The sequence below is a fragment of the Dipodomys merriami genome, unplaced genomic scaffold (genome assembly GCF_024711535.1).
Source record: "Dipodomys merriami isolate MVZ:Mamm:240054 unplaced genomic scaffold, mDipMer1.0.p SCAF_174, whole genome shotgun sequence".
NCBI classification, from domain to species: Eukaryota; Metazoa; Chordata; class Mammalia; order Rodentia; family Heteromyidae; genus Dipodomys; species Dipodomys merriami.
In genome coordinates this window covers 1,490,025-1,505,743 of record NW_027203093.1, presented here as the reverse complement: position 1 = coordinate 1,505,743, position 15,719 = coordinate 1,490,025, and the positions used below count along the sequence as shown (strand labels likewise).

The window sequence follows — 15,719 nt, the reverse complement described above, 5'->3', positions numbered from 1 at the left end:
CAGGAGTGGCCACCTGGGCTAGCAGGCCACACTTCCCAGATCCTGGACTTGTTGAAGCGAAAGCAGGAATTGAAATTTTTACAATGAAATATCCCACGTGTTAAAGGCTGCTGCATGGAGCTGGGAAGGTGGCTCAGTGGTAGAGCACTTGCCTTGCATGCATGAGGCCCTGGGTTCGATTCCTCAGCACCACATAAGCAAAAAAGAAAAAAGCCAGAAGTGGTGTTGTGGCTCAAGTGGTAGAGCGCTAGCCTTGAGTTGAAGAGCTGAGGGACAGCATCCAGGCCCAGAGTTCAGGCCCCACAACTGGACCAAACAAACAAACAAAAAAAGGCTGCTGCATCTTTATAAAGTTCATTGGCTCGTCAAACAAAGACAGGTGCGGGGACTCTAACTCTGGGGTCTGAGCCTGCAGCTTCTCCGTGGACAGAATCCAATGATCCAATGTGGTGTGTGCCTGATGCTCTATTCCAGCTTTTCTTTTTCTTTTGTGGAAGATGTCAGAAGGTTATGGAAATTTTCCGTGTGTGTGTGTGTGTGTGTGTGTGTGTGTGTGTGTGTGTGTGTGTGTGTACACTTTGAATTCTGTTAAAACTTGTAGCTCATACCTATAACCATACCTAGTCAGGAGGCTGAGATCTGAGGATTATGGCTCAAAGCCAGTTGGTACAGGAAAGTCCATGAGACTCTTATCTCCAATTATCTTTCAAAAAGCCAGAAGTGGAGCTGTGGCTCAAGTGGTAGAGTGCTAGCCTTGAGCAAAAAGCTCAGGGACAATGCCCAGGCCCTGAGTTCAAGCCCCAGGACTGGCACGTACATAAAGAAAACCTCCCAAACCCCACATCTGTCCTCCATTTCTCAGCTGTGATTACAGGCATGAGCCACCAGTGCCCTGCCCAGAAGTGTCTAATTTTGATGATTCCAACTTATCTGTTCTCTCTCTCTCTCTCTCTCTCTCTCTCTCTCTCTCTCTCTCTCTCTCTCTCTCTCTCTCTCTCTCTCTCTCTCTCTCTTTCTCTCTCTTTCAGTTGTGGGGCTTGAACTCTGGGCCTGGGCGCTGTCCCTCAGCTCTTCAGCTCAAGGCGAGCGCTCTACCACTTGAGCCACAGCGCCACTTTTGGCTTTCTTTTCTGCTTATGTGGTGCGGGTGTCTCATTTCAGAAAAAGTAGTGTAGGACAGCTGTGTGGCACGTGGGTGTGGAAAAGCTCTGGGAGGGGGCTTTGCCTTCTCCCTGGTGACTGGCTTTATCAGCATGCTTCGAGTGTGAACTCTGCCCCTTTCTGTGTTCTGGCACCGTATAATGTATTCTCGTCTATTTCATGAGAGCCTCGCGTGGGTGCTAAACTTTACTACTCAAATGAATGCAAGCCTTCTCTGTATTTTAATTTTAAACAGAGAAAAACTCTGCTGAAGTGCCAGCCAGAGGTGTGGGAGCGCCGCCCGAGGCCTGGCAGCGTGCTGCTGCGTGGGTGTGAGCGACAGCTCGGGGTGTGAGGCTGTGCGGGGGGGGGGGGGCGCCCCCTTGGGTCTGCACAGGAGGACAGGCCTGGAGAGAGCGTGCCAGCTGGTGACACAGTGTGGCTGTGAATCGGTGTTTGGCTTGGTAGCCAGGGCCTGCCGACAAGAGTGCCACGGGCACCGTCGTCCCAAGCTTGGCACAGTCCCACGTCCTGTCAGAGCCGGTGTTGAAGAGGGCAGCATGAGAAAAGCACAGCATCCGGAGCGGTGGTCCTAGTGTGGAAGAGCAGGGCCAGGGTGCGGCAGACAGGACTAAAAGTCCATGAGCCAGTACTGCATGGGGACTCAGCAGAGGGCAGGTGTGAGCCCCACAAATTGGGTCAGAAGGAGGGTGCGTTGTGGTGACTCCACTCAAGCTGGAAGGTACCCGGTTTATCTGCTTGGGACAGGCGGCTCCTGGTGTGATCTGTCCGAGGCTGGGCGGGGGGGGGGGGGGGGGGGGGGGGAGGCCGCAGGGAGGCCGCAGGGAGGCCACAGGGAGGCCGCAGGGAGGCCCTGCAGAGGAGACCAGGGCGACCTTCAGTGGACATGCCATGGCTCAAGTGCCAGAGCACCAGCCTTGAGCACAGAGAGGCTCAGGGACAGCGCCCAGGCCCTGAGTTCAGGCCCCAGGACTGCAAAGAAAAATCAAAGGAAAAGAAAGGAGAGTCAAGAGATGAACAATGAAAGGTTGGGTGGAGCATGAGGTTGAGAGGACAGACGTAGCGGCTTCTAAAACAGAAGAGCAGGCAAGCAGACAGAGAGAAGGGGCCTGGAAAGGGAAACTCCTCCGAGGGCCTGCGAGTCTCCACCCGCCACCCGGGAGCCATGTTCCTTACCAAAGGCTTGAATCTCCCCCCAGGGAGCATGGGCCCCACTGCCGCCCAGGTGCTTCCAGGTTGTTTGGCCTCTTCTGGGCCCCTTGTATATACCACGTCCACAGGGAAAGCTAGCTGAGGGTTTGCTGGGGATGGCTCTGAATTCTTACGTTGGTGGGGCAGCTTAACTATAGGAAGTGGTAACTCTATTTCTTCAGGTAATTTTTCATGCCTTTCAGCTCTGTGTGTGTGTGCATGCATGCGGGCACACGCGCGCATGTGCACACACGCACAGCAGTAATAGGGCTTGAACTCAGGGCCTAGGCACTGGCCCTTGTCACTTAAGGCTTGCACTCTACCGCTTGAGTCATAGCTCTAACTTCTAGCTTTTACTGTTTAAGTAGAGATAAGGGTGTTTCTCAGATTTGTCTGCCTGAGTTGGCTTTGAACTGTGATCCTCAGATTTCAGCCTTCTGAGTAACTAGTATTAAAGGTGTGAGCTATGGGGTTGGGAACGTGGCTCAGTGGTAGAGTGCTTTCCCATGCATGAAGCCCTGAGTTCCATTCCTCAGCATCACATACACAAAAAAAATCTGGAGCTGGCAAACAACAACAACAATAGCAACTTAATATATTTTAAGATTTTATATATACTCTCAAAGGTTCTTCAGGTGAGGTATGTAAATATTGTCTAATGAAAAAGTTTCAATGTTTCAAACCAACAAATTCACAGCATACACTGAGTTTTCAGCCATTAAAGACACAGTATTTTCCTACACTTACTAACACAGTGGAAGTCCAGTCCCAAGGAATGCATGCTGATCTTCCAGGTTGTCATTTGCAGCTGTCTCTTTGCTGCTTTTGGAAGGGAACACACACTGGGTACCAGAAAGGGGGTAGGCTCTCCCCAGCCATCCTTGGGCTTTTGGAACACTGGCTAACACTCACAAGACAGCAAAAAGGAGCACATCCGAACACCTATCAGATTGATCTCAGCAATGTCAACAGTGGGAGGAACCAGAACGATCTTTAAAGGAATGGCAGATTCATTTTAGAGCAGCCTGGATCATGAGCCCTTGCCTTAAACTCTTTCTGAAAGTTTGAAGCCTAAAAAGAAAAATCTAACATGGCACCTGAGCTTGAGTTAAATTGTGTGGTTGGCTAAATTTATTGATAAATTTTTTATTTGACTTTTTGCAGTGTTAGATATCAAACCCAGGGCATCGAGCATGCTAGGCAAGTGTTCTACCCCCTGGTAATTTTTTTTTTTTTTGGCCAGTCCTGGGGCTTGAACTCAGGGCCTGGGCTCTATCCCTGAGCTTCTTTTGCTCAAGGCTAGCACTTGACCACTTGAGCCACAGTGCCACTTCTGGCTTTTTTTTATGTTGTACTGAGGAACCCAGGGCTTCGTGCATGCAAGGCAAGCACTGTACCACTAAGCCACATTCCCAACCCCCTGCCTCCGTAATTTTTTTATGTTGGAAATGTGAAAATTTTCTTAATTTTATTTTTTCATTGTATATAGTTGGTCTAGAAATCCAAAACTGGTGATTGTACTTTGATCTGGTACCCTGCATCTTGAATTTCTTTATTTTTCTTTTTTTTTTTGTTGGTCTCTGGGCACTGTCCCTGAGCTCTTCAGCTCAAGGTGAGTGCTCTACCACTTAAACCACAGCACCACCTCTGGTTCTCTGAGAGGTTTATTGGAAATAAGACGCTCATGGCCTTTCCTGCCCTCTCTGACTTTGAATCTGGATCCTCAGCTCTCAGCCTCCTGAGCTAGGATTACAGGCATGAGCCACTGGCTCTAGGTCCCTGCTCTATTAGTCTTTGTTTGTTTGTTTTGTCATTTGGCTTGAACTTGGGGGTCTGGGCCCTGTCTCTGTACTCTTTTGCCACTTCTGGTTTTCTGGTGGTTTATTGGAGATGAGTCTCATGGACTTTCCTGCCTGGGCTGGCTTTGAACCGTGATCCTCAGATTTCAGCCTCCTGAGTAGCTAGGATTACAGGTGTGAACCACCGGTGCCTGGTTCTACAAGTTGTTTACTTTGTAACTCTTTGGGATTTTCTAAATACTGGGTGCTATCATCTGCAGATAGAGATGTGCTCTGGCTGGACCGGCCCTCGGGCCACAGCGGGGGGCTGACCGCTGGCCGTCCCTTGTCCACCGCCGCCACCAGCCGCTGTGGGGTGTGGGTGGGGCAGGCCTGGGCTCCGGGGTGAGGCCGTGTCCCCCCACCCTGCCAGGCCCTGGCCTGCCCGGCCCGTCTTTCCCCAGGAGCCCCAAGGCTCCCGCAGGGGGACACGGGCCGGGGCGGGGAGGGGCCTGGGAGCCGGCGAGCGCGGGGCGGGGCCGGGCGGGGCGGGACGGCCGGGATCTGGGGGCCGGCGAGCGCGGGCTGGGGCGGGGCGGGGCGGGGCGGGACGGCCGGGACCTGGGGGCCGGCGAGCGCGGGGCGGGGCCTGAGCGTTGGGCTCCACGGGGCGGAGCCTGGCGTGGGGGCGGAGCCTGATGTAGGGCGGAGCCTGGGCGGGGCCTGGCCATTGGGCTCCGCGGGGCGAGCCCCGAGGTGGGCGGGGCTCATCTGGGGGCGGGGCCAGGGACGTATCGCGGGTGGGCCCTATGGAGGGGCGGGGCCTGTGGCAGGAAGTGGCCTGATCCGGGGCTCCGCGCGGCGCGGCCGCGCGTCCCAGCTCTCCGCGTTGGGTGCGCGGAGCGAGCGGATGCACGCCGAGGCGCTGCTGCGTGTCGGGCGGGCGGCGCGCGCGCGGCTGCTGGGGGTCCCCCGCCTTCCGGCCTCCCGCGGCGCCCCCAAGTCCAGCAGGGCGGGGTAAGGCGGGCGAGCGTAGCCTCTGGAGCGCGCCGCCCTCGTGGTCAGTGCCCGCCGGAGCCGATCCCGGAGCCGGGTCCCGGGGCCACCGGGCCGCGCCCGGGCCGGGAGGCCGACCGCGCCGGTGGCCGCGCCGGGCCTCGGTGGGGAGCCGCTGTGGATCCGAGTTCCCGGATCCCGGGTCGGAGCTGACGCCACGGCCTCCGGCGCGGGCCCGCGGCTCGCGGCTGCCCCGCTCCCGGGCACCGAGGCCGGGGACGTGCGCCCCGCCGCCCGGCGCCCCTAGAGAGGTCGGGAGAGGCGACACCGGGGGCTCGCTGTGCGGGAGTTGCCTGCGCACCCCAGCGCTTCCCTGCCCTGGCCTCCCCCACTCCCCTGCCCCCCTAGGCCAGCAGGTGACCCGTCTGCGCTGGCCCTGCCCTTCTCCCCTCAACTCCCACCTCCAAGGCCCCCGCTGTCAGGAATAGCCAGACTGAGGGGGGCGCTGTGGGGTCTAGAGTCTCTGAACCTTGCCCCTCCCTCTGCTGGGATCCCCAGTCTGTCTCAGCAGCACCTGTGCCAGGTAGGGCGGTGTGGGCAGGTGCATGCCTGGGCTCCGTCCATGCTCTGAGCGAGGCGGAGCGTGGACGAGGCTGATCCCAGGCCTGGCCGGTGGCTGTGCTGTGCAGCACAGTGCTCCACCCGTGTCTTTCCAGGTGGGAAGAGAAGAGCCAGAGCAGAGTGAAGTGGAGGCAGCTGGAGCACAGAGGCCCGCTCTTCGCCCCTGCCTACGAGCCGCTTCCTGCCGGAGTGCGCCTCTTCTACGATGGTGAGGGTGGGCGGGCTCTGGGTGCCGCCTCCCGGCCGCCGCGGCCCTGGGGATGCCTCAGCCGCGAGCCTCCGGATGCCCGCAGGAAGGCCTGTGCCGCTGAGCTTGGCAGCTGAGGAGGTGGCCACTTTCTACGGGAAGATGTTGCATCATGAATATACAACAAAGGAAGTTTTCCGAAATAACTTCTTCAAGGACTGGAGAAAGGTAGGTGTGTGGGGGGGGGCGCGGCTGCCCCAGGCCGGCTGGTGCGCTGTGAGGCAGTGGTGCCCAGCCAGCTGCCATCCCTGCACCTTTCCAGCCCGCAGTGGCCATGAGTGTGTGCAGCATGGGCTGTGCCAGGGCTGGCAGAGGGAGCAGAGCCGTGTCCCCTGTGGCCTCTCATCTCCACAGCACGTCCAGGACAGGCCAGCTCTTGAGGAGGAATGTTGGAGGAGGCCAGAGGCATTTTTTCTTTTTTTAGTATCTTCAATTGACTTGTCCGTGTATGTGTGCCGTGCATCTTGGTCCATTCCATTCTTCCCCTGCCCGACGATCTGAACCCCACCTGTCTCCTAAAGTGTCCCAGTTCCAACTTCACGCATGCGCAGTGAGAGTCAGGACTGGCCTTGCTTGCCCTTCCTCTCCATTGCTCTGCACCTCTCTCCTCGACTCCCTTCCTCCTGAGTCTAGCCGTGCTGCGCTTCCATCTGGTACCTGTTCCAGGGGTTGCACCATGACTCTTTCTCCTCAGAGACCGTAACGCCGTCTGATTGTGTGCACATGGCCTATCTGCTTTTTCACACTTTTTTTTTTTTTTTTGCCAGTCCTGGGGCTTAAACTCAGGGCCTGGGCCTGAGCCTTTCTGCGCTGTTAGCCTCCCTACCTCACCCACCCTGATCCCTCTGGTCAGGAAGAAGGGGCGCAGACTTGATTAGTGCCAGCTGAGTTCTGGGAGGTTGGGTTCACTGTCAGAGGGTTGGTGCTCTGCCAATGGGGTCTTCAGTGGGAGTGGGGATACGGGTTCTCAGGCTGTGGGGGCTCTGTTGTGTGGTCCTGTGCGTCTGGTATGTGTGCTGGAGCCTCACCTGAGGCGGGGCAGGGTGGGGGTTGGGTTCTGAGGAGGGGCAGGACCGGGCACCCTCTTGGAAGTAGCATTTGGAATGCCGCAGGTCTGGGTTGCTTCCTGCAGGAGCAAGGCTCAGAGACCACGTGTCAGTCCTGAAATCCGGGCTGTGCCGCGTGCACGCTGTTCCCTACACAATCCTGGTAGTGGTGTATGCCGTGTGCACACCTGCATTGCGTGCGGCCCCTGGGGGAGCTGCTCCCAGCAGAGGTCATGTGCGTGTGGCCTGTGCCAGCGCCCCGTCCACCGGGCCCTGCTCCCACAGCTTCTGGAGGCCCAGTCGCCTGACCTCCTCCTGCTCCTGGATGCTGTGAGGTGCCTGGGCAGTGGCCCTGTGGGGTGCCTGCAGGGGTGAGTGTGCGCGGGAGGGGCTGAGCATGTCTCCGGCCCAGGAGATGACCCCGGAGGAGCGGCTGCTCATCACACACCTGGACAAGTGTGACTTCACGGAGATCCACAGACACTTCGTGGACAAAGCTGCAGCCCGGAAAGCCCTGCCCAAGGAGGAGAAGCAGGTGGGGCACCTGGCACGCAAAGCTGCCCTCCACCCAGCCTGAGGCCTGAGGACCTCTGGCAGGCCCCCGAACTGCACTCCACCTTCACACCTTTAAATGCGATCAGATGCAGTTCCATTTTCTTGGAGTACATCTGAAAGAAGTGGGCAGGCGAGGGGTCTGAGGCAGAGGTGTGGGGGTGTCGGGCGCTTCCTGGCTTACTGACCCTCTCAGGGCTGTGAGGGACTCGCTCCCTTGAGTGGCACCATGTTCCCTCTGATGGGATGCGCAGCAGAGGCGGGGGGGGGGGGGGAGGGGGGAGGGGCCCCCCTGCCCCCAGCCTCCCTGAGAGCCAGGGCTGAATGATCTAGCTGACCTTCTCATACTGACCTCCACATACTGTTTTCTTAAACCAGAAACTAAAAGAAGAGGCAGCAAAGCTTCAGCAGGAGTTTGGCTACTGTATTCTTGACGGCCACAGGGAGAAAATTGGCAATTTCAAGATGGAGCCTCCTGGGTTGTTCTGCGGCCGTGGTGAGCACCCCAAGATAGGCATGGTGAAGAGGAGGGTCCTGCCCGAGGACGTGGTCATCAACTGCAGCAGGTAGGGGCGCCGTGGGCCAGGCTGGACCTTGGTCACCTCATCTTGCTCTTCTCCTTTGCTCTCGCACCCGGTCCCCTGCATCTCAGCACCATGGGGCTCTGGGGCCAGTGCTGTGCCCGTCAGCACAGCCCGGGCGTGGCGCCGGTTACACTCCTCGGGGCCTGGTGCTGCCCTCAGCTCTTCAGCTTAAGGCTCAGAGCTCTACCACTTGAGCCACAGCGCAACTTCCAGTTTTCTGGTAGTTAAGTGGAGGTAAGAGTCTCATGGATTTTCTTGCCCTGGCTGGCTTCAAATCACGATCTTCAGATCTCAGGCTCTTGAGTATGTAGGATTACAGGTGTGAGCCACCAGTGCCCAGCTCCCATCAGAATTCTTGAGCTGGGGACTGGGATGTAGCTCAGTGGCAAAGAGCTTGCCTAGCAATGCAACATTCTAGGTTCCATCCCCAGTGCCAGAAAAAAAAAGACAAAAAGAAAAAGTTAAAAAAAAATTTCTTGAGTTGGTGCCGGTGGCTCATGCCTGGGATCCCGAGAGACTGAGATCTCAACTCGAGGCTGGAAGACAGCCCCGGCAGAGTCTACGAGACCTTTATCTCCAATTAACCAGGGAGAAAACCAAACAAGTGGAGTTGTGGTTCGATTGCTAGAGCACCAGCCTTGAGCAAAAAAGCTAAAGGAGAGTAACTTGGTCCTGAGTTTAAACCCAGACCCCCACAAAAAAGAAAAAGAAACTTGTTCATTTTGCTGGCTGTGGGGCTCTTCCTCCAGGGGCTCCCTATGTTGTCAGTGCACCGCGCTTTGGGGGTGCGGTGCTGCTGCTTCTTAAGGCTGTGCAAACCCGCTCCCAGATGCCGGCCCCACAGCCCCGGGGTCAGGGTTGGTGGTGGAGCTGAAGCCGCAGAGCTCCCTGCAGAGCTGGTGGTGATGCTGTCGCTGCTGGTCACGTGTGCACGTACGCTTGTGTGTGTGTGTGTGCGTGTGTGTGCGTGCTCACGAGTGCGTGTGCGTTTGCCTGTGGAGATTTTTCTGAGCAGCGGGGTGCTTGCCTTGAGGCCAGGCCACATGGAGCCCTGCCATAGGCCACAGCCACGGCCACGGCAAGTGTGCAGATGCTCACTCTGCATGTACTACTTGTCACTGTCCTGCAGGGACGCTGTCCCCAGGCCCCCAGTGGGCCACCAGTGGAGAGAGGTGTGCTCAGACACCACAGTGACGTGGCTGGCGGCGTGGACGGAGAACGTGCAGAACCGCACCAAGTACATCGCTCTGAACCCCAGCTCCAAGCTGAAGGTGAGGCTGGGGGCCTTCCGGAAGCCCCGCTCCAAGAGCCTGCACGCTCCTGGGTCGTCCTTTCCAGAGAGGCCGGCGGAGGGTGCTGCCTCCCACACGGTCCAGCCAGGCTCGGCCCCGGGCCCAGCCGCCACACGTCTGCTACGGAAGCCCGGGCCGTCCGTCCTCGTCACTGTCCATCCCCTGTGCCTGGACTCTGCTGTGTGGCTGCCCACCGGTGCGGCCGCCAGGGACGAGAGTTCCCTCCTTCTTCCTTTGGCTTAGGGGGAAAAAGACCGACAAAAATATGAGGTCGCGCGCCGCCTTGGGGGGCTTGTGGATGAGATCCGCGCTCAGTACCGGGCCGCCTGGGGATCCCCAGAGGTGAAGACAAGGCAGCGGGCAGTGGCCCTGTATTTCATCGACAAGGTAGGGGTGTACTGAACCACTGGGGGTTTCTGCAGTGTGTGTGTGTATACACGTGCGTGTGAGTGCATACATGCGTGTGTGTGATGGTTCTTCCTGTGTAGGTGTATGAGTGCATGCATGTGTGTGCATGTGTGTGCCACCACTTGGATGGTTCTTCCCGTGCATGTGTGTACATGTGTGTGTGCATGTGTGCACGTGTGTGCCACCGCTCTGATGGCTCTTCCCACCCAGCTGGCACTTCGAGCAGGACACGAGAAGGAGGACAAGACGGCGGACACGGTGGGCTGCTGCTCCCTCCGCGTGGAGCACGTGCGGCTGCATGCGCGGGCTGCCGGCCGCGAGCATGTGGTGGAGCTGGATTTCCTGGGAAAGGACTCTGTCCGCTACCATCAGCTCGTGTCAGTGGAGGAGCCGGTGAGCGCCCTGCCCCGTGACCTCGAACACATGGGTGTTCAGCGCAGTGTCTCAGTTGGGAGGGAAGAGCCAAGTGAGAGCCGTCTTGGGAAGTCATGGGTCAAAGTGGAGGAGGCCACGCAGCGGTGCTTGCCCGGGGTTTGGGCTGGTGGGGAGGACGGCGCGCGCTCCCGGAGGGGACGGGAGGAGGGAACCTGGCACAGCCCCGATGGATCTCGTGTGGCTCGCCTGGTCACAGGCAGGGCTCAGACCGACAGAGTTGGTGGCAGAGGTTGGCTGGGGCAGGCTGCCCAGCGGGTCCGTGGGGCTCAGGAGCCACGCTCCAGCCTGGACCACACGGCCCCTGGATGCATCAGCGGGGCCAGGCGGGGTGGGAAAGATGGCAGTGCCACAGGCTCTGGTGTGGGCCTGGCAGCTGAGGTACACAGCTCTTTCTGGGCCTGGTCTGTGTCTTTTCCTGTCTCCAGGAGACCTGTCCCTCTCGGTGACTTCAGCTTCAGATGTCTTCTTGTGGCTGCAGGTTAATCTCTCCTGTGTCTCAGGTGTTCAGGAACCTGCAGCTGTTCATGAAGAACAAGAAGCCCAGGGACAGCCTCTTCGACAGATTGACCGTAAGACTGTGTGTGTGTGTGTGTGTGTGTGTGTGTCTGTGTGTCTGTGTGTCTGTCTGTCTGTGTGCCAGTAGTGGGTCTTGAACTCAGGGCTTAGATACTGTCTCTGCACTTCTTCACTCAAGCCTAGCACTCTTACCACTTGAGCTGCAGCTCCACTCCCAGCTTTTTGGTGTTTAGTTGGAGCTAAGAGTCTTTCTTGCTTTGGGTGGCATTGAAAGGTGATCCTCAGATCTCAGCCTCCAGCATAGTTAGGATTGCAGGCGTGAGCACCGGCGTCCCCCGGCTGCCTGTGTTTTTGGTGCAGTTGTGCAGGACAGAGCCCCTGTGGGGGGAGGAGCTGTGCTCTAGACAGAAGCAGTTTCCTCACTTCGCCTGTCCCCTCCCCGCCCCCCAGGCCGGGAGTGGCCCGGGAACTGTCCCCAAGGAACCCTGTTGATGATCCCCTGTCTGCGTCCCCAGACCTCCAGTCTGAACAAGCACCTGCAGCATTTGATGCATGGGCTGACGGCGAAGGTGTTCCGGACGTACAACGCCTCTGTCACGCTGCAGGAGCAGCTGGGGGTGCTGACCCGTGGTGAGCAGAGCCCGCCCTGGGCATCCCGATGCCAGGCCAGGCTGGTCCCTGGGAGTCACTGAGACGCAAGGCCTGGACTGGGCATGCGTGGAGCTGGAGCTGGGTGCCTGGCCATGTAGGTGGTGGAAGGATGCTTGAAGGCCTGTGCCAAGTTCTGGGAGGGCGGGCGGACGGGCCGGAGGCACTGGCCCGGCAGGGCGGTCCAGGGTGTGAGCTGCCCATCCCCTCTTCCCGCACTCTTAGGGCCCTCAGCAGATTCCACCCTGCCTCCTGCAGGCTGGTCCCTCTCCGCTCCTTGGCTCTTGCCTCTGCCCCTCCCCCCCTGCCAGTGGCGCCCCAGCCCCCTGACTTCTTTTTCTTCCCTAATTTAGAAGTGCAGTGGGGCAAAGAAGTTTCCAGAGTGTGCCTTTTCCCTTCACCCGGCACAGCAAAGCCATTCCCCAGCCCCCGCTCCCAGGCATCCTGTCCTCAGGCAGCACGGGCCCTGGGGCGTGGGGTGCAGTCGGTGCCGCGGGTGGATGGCTGGCCGAGGCCAGTGTGCTGTGAGCCGAGGCTGGCCGTGGGGTTGGGTTGGATCCGGGGGCTCCTGACAAGGCCCTTAGGGGGCCAGGGACCCCACAGCCGGAGGAAAGATGGGGGCAGAGGAGCCCGCTTCCCCACACTGCCATGCAGCTGGTGGGGTGCGGCTGCTGGGGTCTGGGGCGCCCTGCTGGGCGTCCGCCTGCGGTGTGTGTCTCAGGAGGGACTTGGATGTCCCCAGCCCATTTCCTGGTGGCATGTGTGGGAGGATGTCACCAGTGAGGCCAGGCCCTGGGGTCTGGGTGGTGACGAGGGGCTTGTGTTAGGGTCCCCAGACCCTCCAGGGCCCTCACTGCTGCCCCGCCTGCCCTCTGCCCCCATCTCCGGCTCCTGCTAGCTCCCCACCCCGTGCCCCGCTGGTGATGGGGTCTACTGGGTGCCCCGCTCCTGCCAGTGTCCTGGCCTGTGACTGTCAGAAAGATGGGCCAGGCCGGGTACAGCTCAAACAAAACGCAGGCCAGGTGAGCAGACAGAGCGACTGACAGTTGCTGTCTTTCAGCTACAGACAGCCAGGCCGACAAGGTCCTGGCCCACAGCCGGGCGAACCGGGCGGCCGCCGTCCTCTGCAACCACCGGCGTGCCACTCCCAGGAGCTTTGAAACTTCCATGCAGGCGCTCCGCAGGAAGGTGTGGAACGCAGGCTACACTGCGCCTCTTGCCCGGCCCCTGGGGCAGGGGGGCCTGGAAGGGGGCAGTGGGGGCGCCTCCTGGGGCAGGGGCACTTGGAAGGGGGCAGAGGTGCTCCCGGGAATCAGAGCTGCCTGGGGGGTTGGGGGCAGCTCAGGTGTAGCCAACCCCTCCCTGCGCAGGTGGCCAGGATGCAGAAAGGGGTGGAGTGTTTGCAGGGCAGGTCCGGTTGGGACCCGTGGAGGCTGCCCCTTGTGGCGGGTCTGGGTGGTACAGGAGAGGCCCTGCCTAGACCCGTTTCTTCTCAGATCGAGGCAAAGGAGGCCCAGGTGGCTGAGGCCCGGGAGGAGCTGCAGAGGGCCATGGCCGACCCCAGGACCGGAGGGGACAGCTCGTCCAGGAGGTGCGTGGGCGCAGCGCCTTGACCCCGGAGCCCCAGCGTTGCGGGGCGGGGGGCCAGCCTTCCTTTGCAGCGGTTTTGTTTCCAGCTATCGTTCTGTGGCTCTTAAGGGCACAAGCTGTTCCTACTGTGGACAGAAACGGCAGGGAGCCCTGGGCAGCCCTGGCCTCCCGCGGGCTGCGCAGGCGGGCTGCTCCCTGTGTGTGGCATGGCCTTCTGGCACCTCATCACCAGAGGTGTGGCCACCGTTGTCTGTTCTCAGAAAAGCAAGCCCGCGTCCATTGGGCTGTGGTTGAATCTTTGGAGCAGGTTCGCTTGGTACAGGTCTGTCCGGGTTCTCGCTGTGACCTGTGGGTGTGGAGGAGGTGCTGGGCGGGTGGATCACAGTAGGCGGTCAGCTCCGGCCTCCAGTGTGGGTGCCGAGAAGTACCCTGTGTGTCTCCGGTGCTCTGTCTCCCTGCAAGTGGGCATAAGTCTGATGTTTGTCTCGGATCCTGGTGTTGGTTCGTGTCAGCCCTGGAGCTGAGGCTCATATGAGCAAAGCCCCTGCAGGTGTCTGCACAGGACCCCGGCCTGGGTCCCAGTGTGTCATCCGATGTGGCTGTCGGCAGGGTGGCTTGGCGGAGGCAAAGGGTTAAAGGAGTACCTGTTTACAGAATGCAGCTTTGCATTAAAAAGCAGGAAGGAGCCTGCGCTGCTGCACTTAGTAGAAAGAGGGCTGAGCATGTCCTCAGGCCCTCGGCCACAGGCCCTGGCCCCACTCTCTGTCCTGGTCTGCTGCATCCCCAGTGCCCCCTCCCTGGCAGCCGCCCCTCCCACCCTGCAGCCCCGAGGGTGCAGGCAGCTGTGCCGTGCGTCTGATGTGGCTGCTGGTTCAGGACTGCTGGGCTTCGATCTGTGGCCTCCTGCCTCTGCACTGGGCAGCTGTGGCCGGGCGGGGAGGTCGGTGCAGGTCTTGGGCCTCCTGTCTTCCGCCAGGTTGTTGCAGCAGCGGCAGCAGCGGCTGCAGCGGCTGAGCGGACAGCTGGCGCGGGCGCGGGCCCAGGCCACGGCTAAGGACGAGAACAAGCAGGTGGCGCTGGGCACGTCCAAGCTCAACTACCTGGACCCCCGGATCAGCATTGCCTGGTGCGTGGGCCTCAGGCCACAGTGCCTGGTGTGGTCTGGCTTTTCCAAGAGGACCTGGTTTGGGCCCCAGGACGTGCCGTCCCGGGTGCAGAGGCCCGTGTCTTCCCTTCCCTGAGCTTTAGGATGGTTTGGGGTGGGGCGGGCAGAGCTGGGGACATGGGGTCACCCCGTACCCACTGGGAGTGGGGGCGGCCGGCCTGAGGATGCCCGGGCTGTGGCCTCGGTGCCAGCGGGCTGGGTGTGCTGGTGGGTGCTCGGGGTCGCTGGTCCCCTGCACAGGGGCTGCTGTCTTTCCTGGCTTTGGCCTTCACGCAGGATGTGGCTGATGTCCTGCAGGTGTAGGAGGTTCGGGGTGCCTGTGGAGAAGGTCTACAGCAGGGCGCAGCGGGAAAGGTTTGCCTGGGCCCTGGAGGAGGGGGACGAGCACTTCCAGTTCTAAGCGAGCTCTGTCACTACTGAAGCAGCGCCGGAGGCTGGGCAGGCAGATACGTTGCGCAGGTGCACCGATGCAGAGCCGGACCCTGGCCCATCCTAGGCAGTGCCCAGCACTCGCAGCTGAACCGGCCGTGGGCGCAGGGCGGCTGCAGGTCTGCCTCGCCCAGGCCTCCCGCCAGCAGTCTTCTCTAGCTGCAGTCCCGCACCGGCCGCCAGGCTCGGGATCCGATGGAAGCTTGGTGTGGGCCACACCTGCTGTGACTGTGCAGCCTCTGTGATCCTGGCTGAAGGTCTGGCTGCACTTGGCACATGTGTGGAGGCTCTCGCCATGTTGAGTCCTCAGGTGCCCAAAGCCCGGAGTAGTGGATGAAGGCCCTGCCACACTTGCTGCGGGCCCGGGATGCTGGGCCGAGTGACTGCTGGCTTAAGGCCTTGCTCCTCTGTAGCAGCCTCCTGCTTCTAAAGTGCCTTCCTGTAGCCTCAGCCTGGCACAGGCTGCCTGCCCCGCCGCCTGCTGCTGGCCTCGGGGGCTAGTCTGAGGACAGCCGCACAGCCCAGACACGGATGGCCTCAGACGCAAGAAGGCATGTGAGTCCGAGAAGGCGCCGGCACTCGGGTGGAGACCGAGCAGCCGCGCAGTGGGTGCCGATATTCCTGTCCAGCCCCCCACCCCTGCATCCTCCCGACACCCAGGACCATGGCACGGGTGAGGGATGGGTCTGAGGGGACGTCTGCGGTGGCCAGGAGTGGGCTGAGCTCCGGTCTTCACCTGCCCCCTTGGGGCTGACACAGCCTGGGAAGCACTGGCTGAGCCGCGCGAAGCAGAGCGGGAGGCACACCGATGAAGGTGACCGCCAGGGGGCGTGTCCCAGTGCCAGCTGCTTTTTGGGCTTGGACAGGGCAGCCTGCCTTACCTGCTCCCAAACCCCTCAGCAGAGCATTTTTGGGGTGCACAGGAGGCCTTGCTTAGGTAGCCAGTACTGAGAACTGCCCGGCGTCCCCCAGGGCTTGTGGGCTGAGCACCAACGGTCTTTGATACCAGGATGGACCATGTGGCCACTTAAATAAAGATGTCAGATGCTACACGTTACCT

The 15,719-nt window shown here is 60.2% G+C and overlaps 1 protein-coding gene across 2 annotated transcripts; it reads left to right on the top strand.

The window, feature by feature from the left end:
• Positions 1 to 4,991: 4,991 nt before the first annotated feature.
• On the top strand, positions 4,992 to 15,709 carry LOC138829586 (DNA topoisomerase I, mitochondrial-like). 2 transcript variants are annotated; one of them, XM_070025959.1, is made up of 14 exons: positions 4,992 to 5,147; positions 5,843 to 5,955; positions 6,041 to 6,162; positions 7,453 to 7,575; positions 7,971 to 8,158; positions 9,306 to 9,447; positions 9,712 to 9,855; positions 10,087 to 10,269; positions 10,812 to 10,880; positions 11,343 to 11,457; positions 12,536 to 12,663; positions 12,972 to 13,066; positions 14,042 to 14,191; positions 14,507 to 15,709. In XM_070025959.1, the coding sequence occupies exons 1-14, from the start codon at positions 5,041 to 5,043 to the stop codon at positions 14,628 to 14,630; spliced, it is 1,803 nt and encodes a 600-aa protein (XP_069882060.1). In that variant the 5' UTR covers positions 4,992 to 5,040; the 3' UTR covers positions 14,631 to 15,709. The 2 variants fall into 2 exon arrangements, with proteins under 2 accessions (XP_069882060.1, XP_069882061.1); XM_070025960.1 differs by having other exon boundaries at positions 4,994 to 5,147; positions 14,528 to 15,709.
• The last annotated feature ends 10 nt before the right edge of the window (positions 15,710 to 15,719 follow it).